At 37.3% G+C, this 22,150-nt stretch overlaps 1 protein-coding gene across 29 annotated transcripts in view; it reads right to left on the reverse strand.

The window, feature by feature from the left end:
* The window catches only part of LOC121347181 (sarcolemma associated protein), an 88,555-nt gene that overhangs the window by 33,864 nt on the left and 32,541 nt on the right, over positions 1-22,150 (reverse strand). For 6 of the 29 annotated variants that reach the window (XR_005954188.1, XR_005954183.1, XM_041425611.1 and 3 more), the window contains exons 3-14: positions 18,202-18,274; positions 17,363-17,399; positions 15,900-15,962; positions 14,728-14,823; positions 14,382-14,453; positions 13,566-13,706; positions 12,813-12,950; positions 11,395-11,563; positions 11,259-11,309; positions 10,714-10,764; positions 7,011-7,073; positions 1,118-1,174 (exon numbers count right to left, since the gene is read on the reverse strand). Coding sequence is in view for 17 of the 29 variants with exons in the window: in XM_041425611.1 (XP_041281545.1) it covers positions 1,118-1,174; positions 7,011-7,073; positions 10,714-10,764; positions 11,259-11,309; positions 11,395-11,563; positions 12,813-12,950; positions 13,566-13,706; positions 14,382-14,453; positions 14,728-14,823; positions 15,900-15,962; positions 17,363-17,399; positions 18,202-18,274 (1,011 nt within the window). In the remaining 12 variants the exon portion in view is untranslated. Of the gene's footprint in view, positions 1-1,117; positions 1,175-7,010; positions 7,074-10,713; positions 10,765-11,258; positions 11,310-11,394; positions 11,564-12,812; positions 12,951-13,565; positions 13,707-14,381; positions 14,454-14,727; positions 14,824-15,800; positions 15,842-15,899; positions 15,963-17,362; positions 17,400-18,201; positions 18,275-22,150 lie in introns of those variants that run through there. The other 23 variants (XR_005954191.1, XR_005954185.1, XM_041425613.1 and 20 more) reach the window with 13 other exon arrangements.

Raw genomic sequence — 22,150 nt, forward strand, 5'->3', positions numbered from 1 at the left:
TAAGCACAAAACTCTTTCCTGTACTATATTATATCACAGCAGTTGTTCCTATTTCCCATAATAAAACTGAGCTGAATAAATATAGCCAAAGTGATAAAGTATATTAAAATGTGTTGACATCATACTTGATGAGTTAGAATATATTACCAAACACTAAAAATAGCTCAGAGCTTTGCAATGGAAGGGGCATGCAAGTGTTACGTTACAGTTATTGTATGCATTCTTTTGCCAAATATGGCACCTTGTCTATAGCTTCCTCATGTACAGAAAGGCGTTAAAGGTGCCACTCCATGCATTAAAGGAAGAGAAGATAAATTAAAATGTCTCTAAAACACTGGACCTTTCAGCAAATTAACATTTATTCAACACAACAACACTTTGCAAAAGCTCAGAGGGTAAAGAACTGAGGCAATATGTCCAGACATCAATAAAAAGCTGCAAGAGAGGAGAGAGCCTGCAAGTCCAAACAATCTTACATTATTAGACACTTGAGAAATATTGACCTGCACACTTGTTAGCAATCCTGACCTTGGCACTGTAAGGTAAGGATGACTGTTCCTTAACAAGTCTTTTCTAATTAGCTCCTTTAATTTAACTTGCTTTATATATTAGAGAAAAGAGTTAGAGAGGCACAGATATATTTTACTTATAAAAGACACATTCAGGAGGTTAATACTTATTTTAAAGTTATGAGATAAGATAGAAAATAGTCAAATTAAAATATACTTTTTTAAAAACTTGAAATGACACCAAACATTATTTGTATGTAGCTCTATAATAAAACCAAAACCCCACTTGGAATTCATGCAGGCACCAAAGCTTGAATTGAATTTACAAAAATTACTTTTTTTTTTAAAATGCATATTCAAGTAAGAACTCAGTCAATATTAAGACTAGCATTTCATGCACTCAGTCATCAAAAATGGTTTCCATTAAATCTTTTTAGCCTACAATAGTATTTGGAGTAGAGTTTGGCAAACAATTTTCCTCCCCTTGATTGAATTTCTCCTCAAATGCGTATTCAATCAAAACTCAGACTGCTGGCTTAACACAGAACATGCACTGAGTGACAGAAAAAGCATGCTTCAAAAACAGTTAAATAATCCAGAAGTCTAACCTTTCAAAAGCTTTGTTTCTTCCACTTTGGTTAGATGTCCTTCATCTATGATCTTGTCTGCCAAACAAAATAAGTGTTACTTTCCAAGCTCAAATTTTCCCTGCACGCATCTACGTAGAGTACATTCCATGACCAAATTAAAAGCTGATAATATTACTTCCTACTCAGCCTTGAACAAAAACTTTATTCTGGCACAGAATAATGAAACAGAGCACACAAGCCTACCAGAACTTTGTGATACAGTGCATAATTATTTCTCCTTATTAACTTACATAATGCTGCATTTCACTAATGAGAATTTAGAAAAATGAATTTTATGTACTTAAAAAAAAAACCCCAAAACAAACTAATCGGAAGCAACAAATAATTAACACATTTCTCAAGTTTAGTTATCAAAAAAAGGAATTTGAAAATTTGGTTGCATGAAACAGACATGCATCCAACACAGCAGAAATCCAGAAATGCACCACATAAAAGAGCAACAGAGAAGTCCCCTCAACATCACAACTGCTTTTAACAGTGCCTGTGAAATATACACAGAAACACCCTTTTCTGTTTAAACCTTTCAAGAGAGCTGCACAAAAATCCTCCTAAAACCTAGGAATGCATTACATTCAGGTTCATGAAAAAAGGAGTTTTTATCCAAAGTCTACTTTAGCGAAGTCTACTCGTGTATGTGAAATGCACAAAAATCTTAGAAGTGGAATTTGAGACTAGATTGCTAACTTCATCCTAACTCCTGCTAGAACATAAAGGTAAACAAGCACACCAAGAAGTTGAAGGGAAGAACAGGATTGAATTAACGAAGGACACTAACAAAACTATTGAATAATTAATTTCTTTTTGCAGATGAGATTTCATTATTTCTGATTCCTTAAGAAGCAGTGCCAACACAGAAGATCACATCCTCCGTTTCTGTGCAGCAGATTTCACAGTTTAGTCCATGTTGTAAGCTGTTAGTCCCCAAAATATCAGGCCTGAGAAGCTCCCTCTGCCTCCCCTCCATGGTCTCTCTGTCAGATCCCTGATAACCAGGCAGGGAATGCAGTTTGCTGGATACTCCATGTGCTGTCAACAGGAAACTGACACACACAGAAGGCTGAATGAACAGCACAAACAGGAGAGTTCAGACTAAAGAAGTAAATCCTCTTCAAATTAGAAGCAAAACAACAAAACCCAAAAAACTTCAAGCTTTTTCAGCTTCAAGTATGTTTGAAGATGAATTTGTCCCTCTATTCCTCTGGTGGCATGTTGCTGTAACTATGACAATTGAAGGACAGATGCAGGACAAGATCTGGGAGAGGAGATCTTTCACAAACCTAGTTGGCAGACAAACTTTCAGACAAAAAAACCTGAAGTGTGAAGGTTTTCATGGCCAAAAGGTTGTCCTGTATTCTGCCCCCTCCCACACAGACAGATAAGCCAGTGGAAAAGAGATGTTCCCTCCACCTACTTTTATCTACAAATATTATTCTGCATTAATGTAACATTTTACTAACACTGCTTCAGAAACACATGCAACAGCACACTGGATTTTCAAGACTGGCTTTAGGTCTCAAGCAACTGTAGGAGATCACTCATCATCCAAGTTCAGAACAGCCTCAAGTTCCTCTGAGCTTGTGAGAATGACTGTGCCTAGACTGAGTAAAGCACTGTGGAGGGAATCAAGTTACTGGCAGACACAAGTCAGGAGTTCAACTGATACCATGAGTCCTCTTCCATTTAAAATAAAATAAATCTAAACAAAAGTCTTCATATATGATTATTCCAGGACTCAGCTGTGGCTGGAAGTGGGGTGGAAGGGAAGGCAGCAAGAAAAAAGCTGGGGAATTCTCCCTGTAGATCTGAATAAAACAGCTGAAGACAAAAACAAGTAGCTTTCAACTGCTTGAGCTGAAGGGGTAACACCTCAACCATGCTAGACTGCTAGCTTAAAATAGGCTTCTATAATCAGCTTACAGAGGAAAACTTAGCATTATGAATTGATGCATCTTTTAGCTTTCACAATTCAGTAACTGTTAAACCCTGAATAATTGCAATACAAAACAGAAACTATCCTTCTTGACACAGATGTTTTCCAAACTGAAACTTCTGCAGCAATTCTTCACACTCTGTTTCCATGACTAAAAGAAACTGCAGGCTTGGGTTTTTTGGCTTTTTTTTTTTTATTTCCATGGTGGCTTACTGTTTTCTCGTGTCCATTACTGATCTGAGCATTTGTACAAAAGGTACACTATCCTTGGCACTGCTTCTGCAGCCAAGACCTTGAGCAGCAGCACACAGGTCCCTGCCCAGCCTGGCACAGGGCAGGGCACAGCCAGTGTTTTGCACTCTGTGACTGACTCCTCACTTTCAGAAAAGTGAACATTCCCTGTGCTTCAAGAATGCTACCGTTGATATATGGAATAAGCCAACAAAAAATAATCAATTCAGCATGCTGGTATTTAGAGAATACAGATATGGTATTTTAGATAAAACAGAAAATTGGATGTTGGTATCACCAAACTCCATAGAATCTTATTTTTCACTATTACCACCCTAGTCATTAAAAACAGAAAATCTAGACAACAATGAGGGGAAAAAAAGATAAAGAGATGTCTTCTTTAAAACAGCTCTTTCAAATCTCTGCATTTTAAAATTTTACTATTTCAGAAAACTTCACAAACCTTATTGTTTTTAAATCAATTAGTGTTTTTCCTGAATCAAGACATGCAATCTTGTCCCTCAAAATACAAATTAGGCTAAGGATCTTAGCTTTAATTTCTGGCACGAAAGAACTTTAGCTTTCATGCTATCCATTCCCTACTTAGCAGAAAGCAGAGAGGTAGATGTAACTAATGTTTTTACTGACACAATCTGCTGCAAACTTAAGCTTTCAGTTAGTCCTTAAGATAATTCATATTTTCTTCTGCAGCTTAAAGCCAGCTTTCCTTCAGGTTTTTAGGCATTTCCTATCTTTTCAATTTAAGAACTCCATTTCAGATTTAAGCTATCACTATGTGCAATATAATAACTAATTTTAGAAATATCACTTAAGTAACATCACCCCTCTACATTTATATTTTGGCATCAAAATAGTCTTTGAAGTAGGCCAGGTTTGAAAACCAATAAAAGACCTGTTCCTCAACGCACAAATTTCCAACCATCTGAAAAAAGCGATACTAAACAGCTTTAACTTTACTTAGACACCTCCGGGTCAAAGGAAAAGTTAAAAATAATTTAATAAGTTCAATTCATCCAAAAACTACTATTAATAAATCTGCAAAAATCAGCTTGGTGAAAAGAAGGAAATTGACTTGCATTTAAAATCAAATGCAAAAATCACAATGTAAGGGGGGGAAAAAAAGGACACAAATAAAGAAGGGTTAGACTGGAGTGAAAGACAGGAAGTTAGCAGGGCAACAAATCTCACTTTGGTCTATACATCATCACATTTTTGCTAATAATGCATATCATGTACTGATCAAAAAGCACCATGACTTCTGCTCTTGATATCACTGATTTTGACCAGCGGTTACTAAAAAAAAGCTATGGAATGAGCAACAAGTGAACTGGATGTAATGATCAGAAAGTAAGAGACTTCCCAGATCATTTAGAGCCAGATTTCATAACACTCCACAGATGTCAGAGGTCAGGACACGTTACTGGATGATACTGTGAGCACATTGTGCTTAAAAAATAAAAATAATTACATAATATCTTCAAAAGTTTACAGAAGCTGGATTTTACAAACCATCTGATTTCTGGGATTTTTATTATATCATTCTTGTTTAACTAATAAACCTGCTGCTCTCTCAGTACCTTAAACCTCTGGGCAGAACCCCAACATACTACCACACGATGAGCTACATGTTCTTCTTGCTCTGTATTGCCAGTCTGTGTGATATTGTTCTGCACTATTTGCTGTGTGCCTTAAAACGACTTCCTGACAATCTCTGGAACTGTGACTTTTCTCCCCAGGAGTCCCAAGCTCTTGATGCTACACAGAGCAAAGAACAGAAATAGGACTGAAGGGCAGCATTTACATACAAAAGGCAAAGAACAGATCCTACAGTTTGCAGTTTTTAACCTCATGGTATTGTGAGGCCTGACCAAACACATTTGAACGTGGAAAAGGCAAACTTTCAGTCCAAGAACAAATAAAAGAGTCAATGATTTGGAATTTTTCTTGATGTGAGAGTAAAAACTTAGACTGTCATAAAAAATGCAAACTACTGAACTCATTTGAACTCTTATTAATTCCTTTAAAAATGAAGTAGTCGAGGCCTTGCAGTGTTTTCACTGTAGCTTTCAATGTCTTGAGAAAGGGTAAGCATAAATCCACTGATCTTAATTTTACTCTTACTAGTACTTCTTTAATATCTTAGAATAATTTAACAGATACTTGATCACTGTTCCTTCTCAACAGTGACAGGACTGGTAACATTTAGTTTGCAGAAGTGATACTAACCTAAGTTTTGCCAAAATAGGTTAAGTTTACTCTTACTAGTGCTTCTTTAACATCTTAGAATATTTTACTAGATAGTTGATCACTGTTCCTTCTCAATATTGACAGGACTGGTCACGTTTAGATTGCAGAAGTGATACTAACCTAAGTTTTGCCAAAATAGGTTAAGCTAACATCCAAACAATGCAAACAGGCAACCAATTTTAATTGAACATTACACAGGGTGCTCCTCATGTTCTAGACAAGAAAAATGTTTATTCAAGCATTTAACTTAATTTTATTAACATCCAAACAATGCACAGGCAACCAATTTTATTTGAACATTACACAGGGTGCTCTTCATGTTCTAGACAATAAAAATGTTTATTCAAGCATTTAACTTAATTTTTATGTACTGAAAATAGAAGATTCATACAAGATCTTTGCAAAATTTAGAATTATTTTAAACTTCAGCCTTACAGAAGACAGCTACCCGTCATTAATTTTTTTAAATAAAGATTTTTCCAATCTTAAATTTTCTTAGACAAACATTAGCAGTATCATGTCATTTGGCTGATGGCACTGCAATCAGGATCACAAGCAGTAAAATCAAACAAGTCTGCTACCCTTCCTCATAAAAATTTGAGACAAAAGAGTCCAATGGGCATAATGTCAAAAAATATCCTGTCTTAATTCTGCATCTAGATGCTTCTCTGCTCAATTTTAGTACATACTTTCTATAAACTCTGAAGCAAAAAAGTCCCAGGTTTTCTTGAAGTTTAATAGCACTCTGCTTCTCTTCATTCTAACGACATTTTTCTTTCAGTAGGCAGAAAGTATAAATATCTTCAGTTTTTCTTTAATTATAGATGTGCAGACAGTGCTGTTTCATTACTCATTTTTAAAAGCATTTTAAGGCTTTGAAAAACACGTTTCACATTCCAGAATAACACATCTTTCTAAAGACTGGTATGCAATTTTCTGTTTTTCTTAAAACAGTCTCTTGGATTTCCACATACAAACTATGAACTTGTTTTCCCTTCGGCTCTTTTGTTACAACTAATCTGGAGCATGTGTAAGGCCTTTAATTATCAGATAAATTACAGATATGTGAAAAGGCACCGCCTTCTCTGTCCTTTGCTGCCTGTGATGTTTGCTTAAAGTGACAGGTTTCAACTTAAATTGCAACAGGTGAAAAATTACACTCAGTTTTAAACACCATGTGGCAACATCACCACCCTCTGTTGGTTAGGGCACAATAATGGATGAACTGAGAAGAGACAATGTCACTTTGCAAGAGCAAAGATATCCTATTACATCTGCTTAATACCACAATGCCACAATTCTGTGCTTAGAAAATTTCTGCTTCTACAGAAATATTAAATAGTAGTGACAAATCCTGGTTTCATCCACCTTTTCTGTGTTTTCTGTTGTTTTTAAAGCAAATGTGAACACTCTTGTACTCACTCTGACATTCTATGAACTGATGAATAAAAGTGCAGTCCCCTCCACTCTTTGAAAGAAAGTGCTCTAGTAGAGAAAGAAACACTTCAGTTTACATCTTCTTATCATTTTCAAATTGATGCAACAAAAAATTTGAAAGGCATATTAACAATATTTGTCAGTGTATTCACGATGGACTTTTGAATCAAATCTGAGTTAATATGCAAGCAGACAAGACATGAAATTGAAATGATGTCTGAGTGATACTAGGAAACAGATTACTCTTTTAAACTGATCAGAAGAAAGAAATACTTCAGCTGCATTTTCAGACGAAACATGCTCTTGACCTATATTCTTCAGCATTTTTATTAGCTTTAAAAGGGTATTTCCAAAGTTATTCATTAATCTTCATGTTGATTTTTCATATCTAACACCCTCAATTTTAAAAAAGTTGTTGAATATAGGCCTATACTTTTTAAACAGTTTCACTTTGAAAAGACAGTTCTGCAGCGAGTTCCTAAAACTGAGCTCTGTTCCCAGGTTTACTCAAGTCCTTGTCCAGCTCCCAACTCCATCAGAATCCTGCATCTCTTCATGGTGCAAACATTTCCTTTCTGAAGAACCTCAAAAATCTTTTGACCAAGAGTCCAGCAGTGGGAAAAGGCTGGCATTAGTACAAACCTGCAGAATGTGGTACATTCTAACCAAATTGTTCAATCATTACCTCTGACATCAGCTGCCCAACTGCAATACTGAGCTTTACTGTATTTGAAGTTACTCTAAAGGTTTTTTAACCCACATGGACAGGGCTTTTAAAAAACAGCACCATGGCTGTAAAACTTATTTTCCACATTTAAACTTCCTTTTTTTTTTTTCATTTTCATTTTTACCTGGTCCTCTAAGTGACTCAAATTTCTCTTATCTTTCTTCATGTAATATTTGGCTCACAAAATTTAAAGATGAAAGCTAGGTGTGGTGCAACACATGGAGAAAAATACCACTTTTTGAAACAATTTAGTTCTACACAACTTTTACCAGGGGCTTGCTGTACCAAAAAGTTCCTCTTTTCTGCATGTCCAATGAGAGAAAATGAATGCCTAACTATCATTCTCTAATACACTTTTTTTATTGAAAGCCTCTGGAGAGGCTATGAGTTCTTAGTTCCTCTACTCTGAATACATCTCCTGACTGCTACAGCCACAGAAAAAAGTAATGTAAACCATTATTCTTGTCATGGCCAGGTAGTGTGCCTGTGCACACACTTTGAGAGAAAGAGAGACAAAAGAATTTTTAAAAGCATACTGATTTTACATGAGTTTCACAGTTTTCCTCTTTCATTCCCTAAGTTGTTCAATCTGCTTTATAAACCCAAAATTCTTAGCTCTTCTAAAATAATGCAGAACTACATAGCAAAAAACAAACAACAAACCAAACCAACCAACCAAAGAACTAAAAAAAAAAAACAACCAAAAACCCCAAACAAAATCCCACAAAAAATACCCCCAAACCAAAACAACTCCAAAAAACCCCCACAAAACAAAAAAACCAAAACAAAACCCAAAAAAAATTCAGCAGTAACTGTTTCCTGCTGCTTTTAAGAGAACAAATGCCAAAATCTGACAGAGCCAATAACTGCCCATCTGTCATACAAGGGCTACGTAAGGGACTGGAAGATGCAAAAAGGCACAGACTGTCATGAAGAGAACACAGGGCAGCAAGATGTAAAATGGCAGAGAAATGGGGATGGATCAGGTATGGCAGAGATGCAGAAAAATGTACAACTGACATGAAAAGCTACACTAAAATACAGACTAATGAAAGAGCATGCTGTTTGTGGCAAAAAAGGTGATAGGTTGTATAAACACTCAGAAAGAGAACTTGAATTAGCAGTTATATGTTGCCAGTACTCAAAGAAAAATAACCTGGCAAACAGCTTCCTAAAACTTCCAGGTTTAAGTACAAGTTCCACTGTTACTCATAGGATGGAGGAATCTATCTTGTCATGCATCAATTCAGATGACACTGAACTCCTGTACAACCCAAAATAAGTCCAAAAGGGATTGCTTCTTCACCTTTGATCAAAAAAGTGAGTTTCAGTGATATAATGATATTTGTTATAATCACACAGTGATTTTTAAATGGGCAATTTTAACATTTGGACTCATAAAAGGTATCAGTATTTAAAAATCTCACATGACATTCCCACCAACAATTTTAAAATAAAGTGTTCCTTTAGAAAAAATCAAATCTACTATAATGTCATAAATCCTTCCTCTATAAAATAATTTATATTCGCAGTTACAGCTCAAAAGCTTTTACAAAATGTGTCAAATTAGGTCTAGTTTTAAAAAGAGAAAAGCACATCTATTTCTTAACCATTCTATCAAATATTAAGCTATTACCAACCTAAAATTAGGCATCAGAAGATGGATGAGTCTATATAAACATATAATCCCATGGCAGTGTAGAGAAGTGGGAACAAACATTGCATGTCCTGCTTGCTAACCTCAGGATGCACCATGGCTCAGTGCCTAAAATGCTAAGACACTTGGGAGCAACCAGTACTCTTAGCTTTAGGGGAGGCTTTGGTGCAGTTCCTGTAGGTGTTTAACAGATCTCTCCTCCTGCTCCCAATAAGGAGGTTAAGTCATTATTAACTTTTAATTCTGCTATTGGTCTCCCTAGTTAAGAACCTCGTAATTTACAAATATGCATATGGAGCTTTAAAATTCTGTTTCAAAAATATAAATAGAGGAGTCCTTAAACAATGTGAATATTGGTTAAAACCCTGAGTTCTCTGTATAGGTCCCTGAGCTTTCAAACCAATGCTACCACCATCTCTCAGACTGTAGAAGTAAGCTACATCAAGGAAAAATTTAAATTGATACAAGAGGACAAATATATCTCAGCCAATTAAATAATCTGGAATCATAACTGGAATATTTTTTGCTATATGTGATATTGGACAATTTCATTCAAAAACTTTGTCTATGTTAAGACACATGAGCTAAAATATTTGGCTCTAACTAACTGGCCTTAAAAAAACCCTATCACTTCGTTCAATCGGTGTGAATTCCTGTTTCACATAAAGCTACTCCTGGAGTTTTAAAAAGTCAGTTTCCACTGTTTATAAATTTTATATACTCACATTTTTCATATTAAAGCTATAAAAAAATAGGTTTTTCTGACTTTACTTATCATACCCAACTTCACTAGAAAAACACTGGATGTGTTGCAGGGAAAATTAAAAGAAAAAACAATAAATGAGTTCTCCACTTTCTTGTGTTTTAAAGCTATTAAAAGATAGGTTTTTCTGACTTTACTTATAATACCCAACTTCACTAGAAAAACACTGCATGTCTATGTGTTGCAGGGAAAATTAAAAGAAAAAACAATAAATGAGTTCTCCACTTTCTTGTGTCACAACCCTGACAACATTCAATCAGTAGACTCCTACTCATTGCAGCAACAGCCCATCATGAACAAAAAAAAACAAACGAACAAAAAGAGACAGCCTCCAAGTGGTTTTGTTGTATTTTGCAGAACTTTCTAAAAACACTGTGACTGGAAGTACATGCAAAAAAAAAAAAAAAAACCAACCTGGTCAGGAGTGGACAAATTCATTTGCAAAGAGAAAAAATTTCAAGCAAAACTTTAGAGAACATTTTGAATGTGTTCATTTTCAAACATCAACCATAAGACAAAAGGTAGCCCTCAGATACACTACCTTTCTCTGTGCTCCCATTAATTTTAGGTATGAAGTCGTCAACTTGTATGCCTAGGATTAAGAAAGGGCATTATTTTTGTAATCAAGAAAAATGTTTTGGGCTTTGTTTCTTTATAAAGACAGCATTTTGAAATGTTCCTGGCTTTTCACACCACCTCCTCACAAGTACCTAATCACACAAACCAGGCAGTTTGACGTGTGTCCTGCTAGAGATGATGTTGCTGTTTGTTCAAACGTCTAAGAGGTAATTAACGCCAAAGAATTACTGCCTATTACACACACATACGTGTGTATAATGTATACAAAATGCGTTTTAAAGCGGCTCGAAGGCGCCTCCAAGGCCCGGGCCGGAGCGGACACCCGCAGAAGCAGCGCCCTCTGCCGGCCCTGCCCCGACACGGACCCAGCAGCCCAGGAGAGCTCCCTGCTGGGAAAGCTGGGAATCGGAGTTCTGCCAGACACCGAGACTACAAGATGATCACAACAAAAGTAACGGAACAGCAAACGCGGAAACCAGCTTGAAACAAGAAATTGATCACACCTACCTAAGCTGTTGTGTTCTTTAAGAGTTTTCTCTTGCAGGTGTTCTAACCGTACTGTAAACAGAAGTCCAAGAAAAAGGTATTTCACAGATTAAAAGAAAAACAAATAATCAAAGTTTTTTCCCCGCTATTGACTAACCTTGTAAAGCAGTCAGCCGCTCATTGGTGAAGTCATTATCAGCCTGCAAAGCTTCTATTTTTGCTTGAAGCTCTTGCTCTCTTTCTTCCATTTCATCTATTTTATGCTGCAATTCCTTTTTCTCAGCCAGTCCTTTTTGTTGGATTTCTTCTTGTCTTCCTTCTGCTACCTGCTCAAAAAGATTTTTTAAATCCCTCAAAACATCAAAATTAACATGTGAAAGGATAGATTTTGTTTTTTATGTAACTAAATGTACGTAACTTCCCTTGCTAATCAGATTCAAAAATGAAAAAACCTGAAATCTATTACCTTTATACAAATTTCACTACAAGTAGACTGATAAAATCTCGAAATATCTTAAGTAATTTTTTGACTGAGGAACATAAATTTAACAGCAACAGTAAAGGGTCTTAAAACTAAGAAATGCCCAAAGTCTCCACCATCTCAATACAATCAAAACCCAAGTACCCTTCTGAACTGAATGTACACTGCACAGACCACCTTGACTGCAAGCCACCTCTTCTTCCTTGCTGGATCTCAAGAACCTAAGTTTTAAACTGTCCTCCCTCAAAACAAGGTAATAAATTTCAGTTTTGATCGTTCTGGGTACACTCATCACCATCAGTGATCAACCAATTACTGGGAAACCATGTGCCTTAAGAGCAGCAATTTAATGTTTTAATTTTGAAAGAAAAATTTCTCTGAGGTACTGAACTAGGAACCTAGGTTCCAGTTCCAGTATTTATCCAAGATAAATGCAGCAACTGTCTCAGGTCTCCAGAGACAACACCATTACCTTCCTCCTTCACAACTCCTACTTACCTAGATTAGAAACTCTTGGAGAACAGGCTTTATCATAAAGTGATTATTCTGTTCTCGAGCATAAAGGGCTTTAAATTTTAATTTACTTCATTCTTAGATTTAGGTATTTCATTTCATATCAAACTTGATAGCAAGATGGAAGATGAGCCATATTACAATATGGTGGACTAGTATGTTTGTTGTAACTGCATGAAGAGGCAACACGAAATGCAAATTTATTTCTAATTCTAGTTTTTATTTCTCTTACCTTTCAGATGTTTAGCTTGAAAGTTATTAGTCCTAATAAAAGCAGCTGCATGTAAAGTTCTGTACTACACATAATTTTATACTATAATATATTTCAGTCCCAGAAATATGGGAGCTTTCAAAGTGAATGAAGAGGGAAACTTTTTAGGAAGTTACTTAACTGATGCCAGTTTCAATTACACTAAAACTGAACCTAGAGAATATACAAATGATATGCATCTTTCTATTGCTAACTGGTGTTTAACAAGTTTCTTAACTTTTTTGTTAGCTGCATTAAAAACTAAACTGTGTTTATTTGTTCCATTTATCACATTTATTCTATCCCAAGTCAGATGAAATTCTGTCATTACCTTTAGCTTGTCAGAAAGATCTTTAATTTCATTTACAGCTCCATTGTACTTATTAGCTAATTCCCTTAATTCTTCCTGAGTCCTCTCATTCATTTCTTTCAGGTGTGTACATTCATCTTCTGTATTACTTAAACTCCGCTGTAAGACAGAATGATTATGCAATAAATAATCACAAAAGACAGACAATAAACTACCAAACACTGCAGATGATCTATTTTTTCCAAGCAGTATATATGCACAGGATGCCAACTAGTCTTATGAGACTTCTTGACCAAGGGAATACAGCAAATAATGATAGAGGAAAAGACAATAAAGGAAAAGAGAATCATGTGAGATGTCACAAGGGCAGAAAATCTTAAAAGAGTGTCTAACACTCTGACTGTAAAAGCTCCATTTAAAGCACACTTTGTACAAGTGGTCAAGTGTATGTTTCCATAAATGCTGCAGTTTAAACAAGATCTTACAGCATTTTTTTTAATACATGTATGTCATTTTCCCTGTGTATGTCCCACACACTTCTGTAAGACAGCATCATGAATTTTGAAAGCAGGGAGAAAAGGGAAGAGCTGAAAGAATAGTTTCTCATTAATGGTTTAACAATCTTAGTCCTAGGAGAAATAAACACTACTTAATATCCTGCAAGTGCAGAGTACAACAGATATTGACATAACACAGCAACAAAGCAGGGATCTAAACAGCAGCAGTTACAACTGTTTCAGCACTTCCACACGAGCAGGCATGAAACTTCAGTACCTCCACTTCAGATAATTTTCTGACCACTTCAATTTTCTCCTGAAGGACCCGCCTCAGGGACTCTTTGGCTGTTGTCTCATAGTTGTGTTTGTCTTCCTGTAATGCTATAAGCTCTTTTCGTATACTGTCTTCTGTTTGATTCTGCATGTACAAAATAATTCAAGAACAGAATAATTACTGTTTTGCTCATTAATTAGATTGTGATAAAGCCTGTTTTATTAAAAATTTTTAGCTGTTTCTGAGAGATGAGAAAATGTTATGTACGAATCAGTGATCAAAGATTCTTGACATGACTGGGTATAAATAAGTGATTTTTTCAAGTGTATGTATAGCAGCACACATTCAGTGATCCGTTTTGATCACATGAGAATTATGGCACTTTTTTTGGGCACTGCTAAGACAATGTCAAGCCTAGGAGACATAGAACTGGACAATCCAGGTCCCAGAGGAAAGACCTTAAACAGGACCTGCAGAAAAAGTTTTTATAATGTAGATAGTTGAGAGAAAATAGAAATAAAATAACAATTAAAATCCAAGGCAGACATAGGTGGCCTAAACAATAATCAGGGCAGCACCTACTTGTAACTCTGAATACCAGACAGGACATGGGCAATGAAAACAACAGCCACTTATTGAGATGCCTTGAAATACAGAGCAGATGTACAGTTTTTGTGCTACTCATATTATCAAAGTTGCATAGGCTCCTTTTGGAAAGGTTATGCTACAAATGCTTTCCTACAACTAGCTACTTCCAAAACACTTGAAAAGAGCTGCCTTTCAGCTTTCCTAATATTTGACTTTAAGTGAACTACTTACCTTTGAACAAGCTTGTAACTGATTTCCCATAACCTCTAGTCTTGATAGCAGCCTGTCTTCATCTATTAAAGCCTAGAAGAATAGAAGTATCACCTTAGAATTATCCCATGCTTAATGCAGTGCCAGTAGAGTTCTGCTTTAAAGATCTGAATTTTGTTGGAATACTTACTGCTAATAGCTATTTCAAAGGTACGCAACCACTAAATGTATTAAACATTGTCTTTTGCACAGTTTTAGAGAATCACCATAAACTTTTTGTTATCTCTGCTGCTTTTTCCCTGCATTAACAGCTAAATTTATATGGCAATGCACAGTTGAGTCCAGAAGGAAAGGATCCTGCAGATACCTGCCAACTAGTATCTGAAGCCTCTTGTGTGACAGCAAGTAGTCGCTGAAGGGTTGCCAGCTTCTGTTCCAACATTTGTTCCCGATGTAAGGCTTCCTGTGAAGGGAGCAGGGCACCAGTCAGTTCGGCTAGAACAACTCAGGGAATCAGAAACAAGAGATCCCAAAATACAACAAAAAAAGGAAATGTGAGCAGCAAACACTGTAAACTTGTTCAAAACCATAATAAGCCCACTCTATTTTATCCATTCCACAAATTTATTTGGATAGTTAATTAGAAAATGCTATCCTATAATCTCAGGTTCCTAAACCATTCATTTTCATACTATGTTGCACATGCTGAGGACACACTGCTGTTCTTCCCAAGACTTAAAGATACTTCATCTCTTAAGTAGCAAAACTGCAGACACCAAAGGACAGCTTGGCAGCTTCCATGCAATGAGCTGTTCATCCTCAATGAGGTCACAAAAAAGAAATGCCAAGCAAGAACTACTATTTCTGTTTGATTTTTGCTTTATGACAGGAAGACAGAAGAGCATCTTCGTTAACTCCAGGATATGGAGAGAGAACAGATTGGTGAGTGAATATGTATTTGGCTTCCAAAGAAAGAGCATCTGCATGAGCTCCTTCCTGCTATGTCAGCAAATACATATAAAGATAGATATTATCTCAAAAGCCTTGATGTGAACAAATAAAAATTGCCATTATCAAACAAAACCAGGCAAAATTAATCAGTAGAACTTATACACAGTTAAACCTGGAAAAAATTTACCAGCAAAAAAGTTTTCATTTTTTTCCCCAAAAAGCTGATTATATCATCCTTTCTAAATGCACACAGTTTAACGTGCTACCATTTTGCAGTCTAAGTCTTTTGTGGCATGACATCTTGGGAAAAGCACACCTATCAAACTGACACAGAGGCAGACACAGAAAGGCTTGTGATGCCAGTGAGGAAGAAGAGCTGCCAGCACTGTCCCTTCCTTTCTAGTTTCCAGTAGATACAAGCCACAGGATAAGATTTGCGTTTTGAACAAAAATACCCAACCAAACTAAATGACCTTAAAAGAAACTTACTTGTAGATACTGTGAAAGCTGAAACAATTCCTGAGAATACATACTGGATTTTGAACAAAAATACTCAGCCAAACTAAATGACCTTAAAAGAAAACTTACTTGTAGATACTGTGAAAGCTGAAACAATTCCTGAGAATACATACTGGGAGTGTTAGCAGCAACCTGAAAAAGAAGACAAGTAAGAATCAGAATGGTTTTGGATTTTTCCTTAAATAGAAGTAATGTGAAATTCACTTAAATCTACTCACAAAGGTAAACTCCGGATTATCTAATAATAGCATTTTGCTTCCTTTCTTGTTCTGTTATTATTTATGCTTTTTTTAATCACAGAACTTCCCAACTTGGGACTTAGGTCCCACTGTGTTTCTGCACAAGTTCTTGAACCACCAACACGCTCATGAGTCAGCTTTTGGTACAGTTGAGACTGAGCTGACAATAAAGAAACAAGGGGCACAAAGGTGAAGCCATTCCACTCAATGACAAACACAAATTGTGGGCTTCCAGCTCGATCACACATATTATGGCTGCACACTTCCTGCTGGCCTACGAGTTATCATCATGTCTCTCTATAAGTATCTATTTCAGAATTAAGGAATAGCTGTACTACCTTTGTATAATAGTAAACTGTTCTTCAGTTGGACAGAAGCGGGGGGTTGTTCTGTGGGTTTATTTCAGCCAATCTATTTGTTTACTAATTCTTGTAGGCTTCCTACACTGAAATAATTTGTAACTGTTTTCCCACAGTTACACCTGCAATCCCTCCTCAGGATTTCTACCCTTGTCCTGGATTCAAGTCACACATACTGTTTTGAAATCTGAACTTAAACAGTCTATAAACTCCTCAGGCTGCTGGTTTCACAAGTAAGTTTCCACAGCTGCTTGATATTTTGTTCTTCATGCATAAAACTCTGATTAGAACCTACTTAAGTTTATCTTTCTTTTTAGAGACTAGAGAAATAATCAACTTCTGATCACTTTTCTCAAGGGAATATCTATTAGCAGCTTTTCTACAAGTCCCCTGCATTACCAAAGCTGAGTTTAAGAATTACACTTAACAATACTGACTCCATGACTCTACAGTGAGCAACTCTGGCTCTACAAGACAGGCAGAGAGGTTTGCTCCCAATCTTCCTTGGGAACACGACTTGTGCAGCACAGCTTCTCCTCCATAAAAAACGTTGTATAAAGAAAACAGACCTCCCCAAACACCAAATCATGAGCTACTCTTGGGTCCCACTGAACATCAAGTAATAAATTATCAACAATTGTTAGTCTGTCATCCTGCACCTGGAAATTAACCATCTTAACATCAATGGTTTTGTTCCAAAGCCGTGTTTCAGGTGCCACAATGTAAAAAGTCAACTTACCTTCAGATACACACTGTAATACTGCATTACTTCTCTACCTTAAATGTCACTCAAAATATTAAACTAGGTAAAAATAGTCAGTGGAAAACATATCAAAATGTTACTGGACAGATTTCACCATTTCTTCATCTTTATAGCAAGTCTGAAAATAGCATGTGTCTGAATAAGGCATAAACCAGCAAATTACTGAATTACCTTGTCAACAGGACTTGGTAATGGTGCATGGATAACACTAAAAAAAAAAAGTGGACACAAAATACATAAATGTTGTACTTGCACATTTTCATCAAAACTAAAAATATAACACCATACATTTTTACTATTTCTTGTTTGAACATGAAATTATATGGAAAATCTTCTATAGTAATTTACTTTTATTTATCTTCCCACAAGTAAACAAAGATACCCTAAAGCTTCACACAAGTATTTATGGATACTAACGATAAAAGAATATTTAAATAAACAATAAACCCCACAAAATTGTTGGTAATGAAAGATGACTAAAATTATGCCATTTTTGATTATGCCATTTAACAAAATGTTACAGGTTTTGGTTTCTAGTACTCTTGGAAGATTTCCCAAAAATGGGCATATACACAGAAAATGTTGTCAATATTCATCTCAGTTTCCATTAGCTTCACTTTAGTCAAGCTTATGTGCATTTAAAAGAGCCAAAGTAACAATCACAAATAAAGAAAGAGGGCAGGAGAATTTGCTTATTTGCTTTCTTTTTCTCTGTATTCTTCTGTTTCTAATGCCCATTTCAGCAGAGTAAACCACAGTCAGAAAAGCCCAACAACATAAGAATTTTTTTCTTCTTTTAGAGAACTTCTTTATTCTTCAGAGTTGTCTTAATTACTAAAAACAACAAGCAAATGAGTGTTTTTTCTCATAATGCCTGCAAAAGAACCATGCACTCGCTTTGGAGGATTACAGGAAAATAAACTGCTCCCATGATGATTTTAGACACAATATCCATCAAATCCTCATCATACAGTAGATGAATTTTGGTACATGTGAATAAATATTCTTACTCTGATCGCAATCGAGCTTCCATTCCATCTGGAAGGAACAGTTTGATTGTGGAGACTATACATCCATGGGTAACTGAAAAGAAACAAATACTAAGTCATTATGATCCATTACTACTTCATTTTAAGTTCAGTGCTTAATGTTACAGTAACCAAGCAAACTGTCTTAAACCCTGAGACAGGCAAAGAGGAGGAGGCATGAACACCTTCAAGCACCAGTGCTTGGGTCTGCCTTCTCAAACCTCCTCTGGAGGCAGGAAACTTCATCATTACAAACTTGAAGAGGTCATGCTGGGTACTCAGTCCTGGCTGTGCAGCAGCTCCAATTCCAACTCTTCCACGTGCAGCAATACTTGAAACTTGTCTTTACTGTAGTAAGTTAAAAAAGTGGATGTTTTTTCATAAATGAGTGAAGCAGAATGCATCTTACCTGCACCAGGTAACAGGAATGCAGAGGTACAAACAAAATAATGAGCTGCCTTTTTGACAAGATTCTGACAAGCATACCCAGGGACTTAGAAGGTAACACCTCCAATTTGTGTCACTGACACTTACTTCAAAATCTGGAACTTGCCAAGTAATTATTATTTACAAAAAAGGATGGAAAAGGAAATGCAGAGGAAGTGTGTAGGAACCACTGAGAAGTACATCCTTTTGAACACCGAGAGCAGCATCATTCAAGACAACACATTTCTGTTTTGGGGTGCTTGCAGTGCACATCTACTGCATAGCCCTAGACTATGGCCTTTCATTTCAGAAGAGGTAAACTTGCTCCTTGAGGACTAAATTCAAGATTTAACTCAAGAAAGATCCTAAGAGGAAGAAATGCAATATTTGATTTTTACATCAAGTTCAAACCTTCTACACCATGTTTTGAAAAATGTTACTGATACAATTTTCAGTGCCTTTGCAAACAGTAAAATTATGTGTGTGTCTTGGTTGATTTTTTTTCCCTGTATGGTTCTATTAACTGGGAAGCAAAAATTATTTCCAGATACATGGAAAGGTAGCTGTACATTGTTCCAAAAACACTACCACAAGTGAGACACAAATGACTGTGTGGTCACCTATTATGGACCACTATACCTCCAGCACCCACTAACATACAAAAACAAAGAGCTGTTCTCCTTTCTCTGTCATTAATATCAGCAACACAGTTAAGCTGGCTTTGAAAGAAAAAAAAAGGGCAATGGGCGTTTTAGGACACTGGTAATACTCCAGGGAAATGAGACAGGTCTTTAAGGAAGCTACCTCAATAGAATCTAAATATAGAGGAGAAATGATCCAACCAAGACAAGTTGGTTTTAACCTTTATTTAGCTAATGCTTTGGAGACGTATTCTCCTGACTAGAGCATCTTGTTTTTTCAAGCTGACCTAGTATAGTATTAAATTTACATGCCAGGGCAGAACAGATTAAACTGCAGGGTTTGGGGTCTTTATTTATAAATTTAATAAATCCAGTTTGCAAAAACATTTTAAAAATACATTAGCAATATTAGCTGTACGCTGTAATACATAGCTTTCATAATGCAAAATTCTTTCTTTTAGAGGAAATCAGTGATTTTAATAAGAAAAACATTAGGATACCTGACATTAAATGGCAACATACAGCTTTACCTTTGGGTCACCTATCAGGTAGGTCTGCTGTAAGATTATATAATTCTGAAGATTTTCTGTCAACAGCTAGACTGACAAAAATCTCCTAAAATCTGCAGGAGCTTTATTTGTGTCAAATTAAGATATAATGGGCATCTAGCAAAAGGTATCAAATACACAGTGACTGGGAAAAGCTACCAAGCATTTTGACAAACTCATAAAATTAAAATAGTAAGAAAGGAAACAACATCCAAACTCTGCAGTCTGACCTTTAGCTATCAATCATTGCAACTGGAAAAATAAGGAGAAACCCTGAGCTACAGCAACACAGAAAACATGTATACAGTACTGACTGCACAGAACAGCAGCAATGGTTTAATTCAGATCTACAGTATTTCTTGTGAGGAATTAACAAGAAAAGGCAGTAAAGCAACGCCTGGTTTCCCAATGGAGCTGAAGCACCCCACGTCCCCATGGCTGACCCCCCTCTCCATCCCACTCCCCTCCGGCCGCTCCGCGGGGCCGCCGCTCCCGCCCGGCCCCGGCACAGCCGGCATTGCGCAGCGCCGCCGCCAGGGGCCGCCCCAGCGCCGGCCACCGCGCCCGCCGAGCCCGCCCCGCCCCGCGCGCGCCCTCCGGAGCGGGAACGGCAGGGCAGAGCCACGGCTCCCCCCAGAATATCCAACTGCAGCCCCACAGCCACGGCTCCCCCAAGAATATCCAACTGCAGCCCCACAGCCACGGCTCCCCCCAGAATATCCAACTGCAGCCCCAGAGCATCCCCCCAGAATATCCAACTGCAGCCCCAGAGTATCCAACTGCAGCCCCAGAGCCACGGCTCCCCCCGGAGCATCCAACTGCAGCCCCAGAGTATCCAACTGCAGCCCCAGAGCCACGGCTCCCCCCGGAGCATCCAACTGCAGCCCCAGAGTATCCAACTGCCACCCCGCAGCCACGGCTCCCTCCACAGCATCCAACTGCCGCCCCACAGCCACAGCTCTCTCCACGGAGTAAAAACCCTGCTCCTGCTCCATCTGCTGTTCCACCTTCAGACACAAATTTCTTGGTCCCCTCCAAAACACGGAGCTGACCCATATTTCACAGATCCAAAACCCCTGAGACCTGTCCTAAACCCGAACAGGCTCTGCTGCACTATAGCACAACGGGAACACAGAAACCATTTGTTTGTCTCAGTTTTTATTTCCTAGAGAGACAATTTGCCAATGATGCTCTCGTTTTCACTCATTAATGCGGTACCCAGCCCTAAGGAGCCCCCTACACCCCTCAGGGGTCTGCACACTGCCCTGCAGCACACACTGCTATGGGGCTCCCCACTTGCATAACCTCCCTCAAACATCCCAGGACAGAACAGATGTATCAGAGTCCAAACCTGACTAGAAAAAAGTGCATAAACTGCATTTGAACTAAATCATGTTGGTATTATTTGACCTTGCTTGGCAATGCTGTTGCTGCTTGCTGTGCAGGGAAGTATCACAAATTATCTTGGAATGCTCTGGCACAAGTGGGAAATTAAGAAAGTGCTAAAAGAATATAAACCACACGAATACAGTAAAGAACAGTGAGATGTTAGTAGGTAAGTTCTGTATGAAGGAGGGGGAAATAGTGAGTCCCCTGTGCTTGTCAGTAATACAGCAAGTGGACAAATAAGGAAGCAGGAGGGTTGCAAACACTTCTCCAGGACCTGTTACTGACTTTAGCTCAGCAGCAGGAAACTGAGGAATTGGTGCTCATACTTGATAACCTGAAAAATGATATAGTGAACATGCCACTATTTTAATGAACCAAATCCAGATCACACTTGCAAGGAAATTGCTTACTAAAACACAGCCTGAACAATAAAATAAATGTATTTTAGCAATACTGGCAGAATTCAGAATTTACATGGGCAACTACACTCATTCTGTCCAGTCATTACCTTATAATTACACACAGCAGATTGCTGAAATGTCTTGTGCGAGTAAGGCATTATGTAAATACCAGAGTGCAAAGTGCTTTTAAAGGGAATGACCAATTTAAAAACTACTTTCCTGTCTGTTTCATGACCAGATTAGATTAACAGTAACATCTAAGACTACTGAAACCAGCTGGTGAAAAACCCATGTTTATATGCATTCCAACGGCATTCATAGGTAAACACTCTGTGATGATACAATCTTCATTCTCTGCTTGGGGGAGCAGAGAGGGAAGAAAGCAAACTTGTATCCTCATTAGCGAGCTCAACACATTCATGAGAAACATGAGCACAGCTTCCAAGTTCAAAGGCAGAGAAAAGGACAAGGAAGGCTGCATAATCTGATCACTCATTACACAAATGCCAGGTCACCAGCATTTGTG

This window comes from Onychostruthus taczanowskii, unplaced genomic scaffold (genome assembly GCF_017590055.1).
Source record: "Onychostruthus taczanowskii isolate IOZ18803 unplaced genomic scaffold, ASM1759005v1 scaffold9, whole genome shotgun sequence".
In the NCBI taxonomy this organism is placed as follows: domain Eukaryota; kingdom Metazoa; phylum Chordata; class Aves; order Passeriformes; family Passeridae; genus Onychostruthus; species Onychostruthus taczanowskii.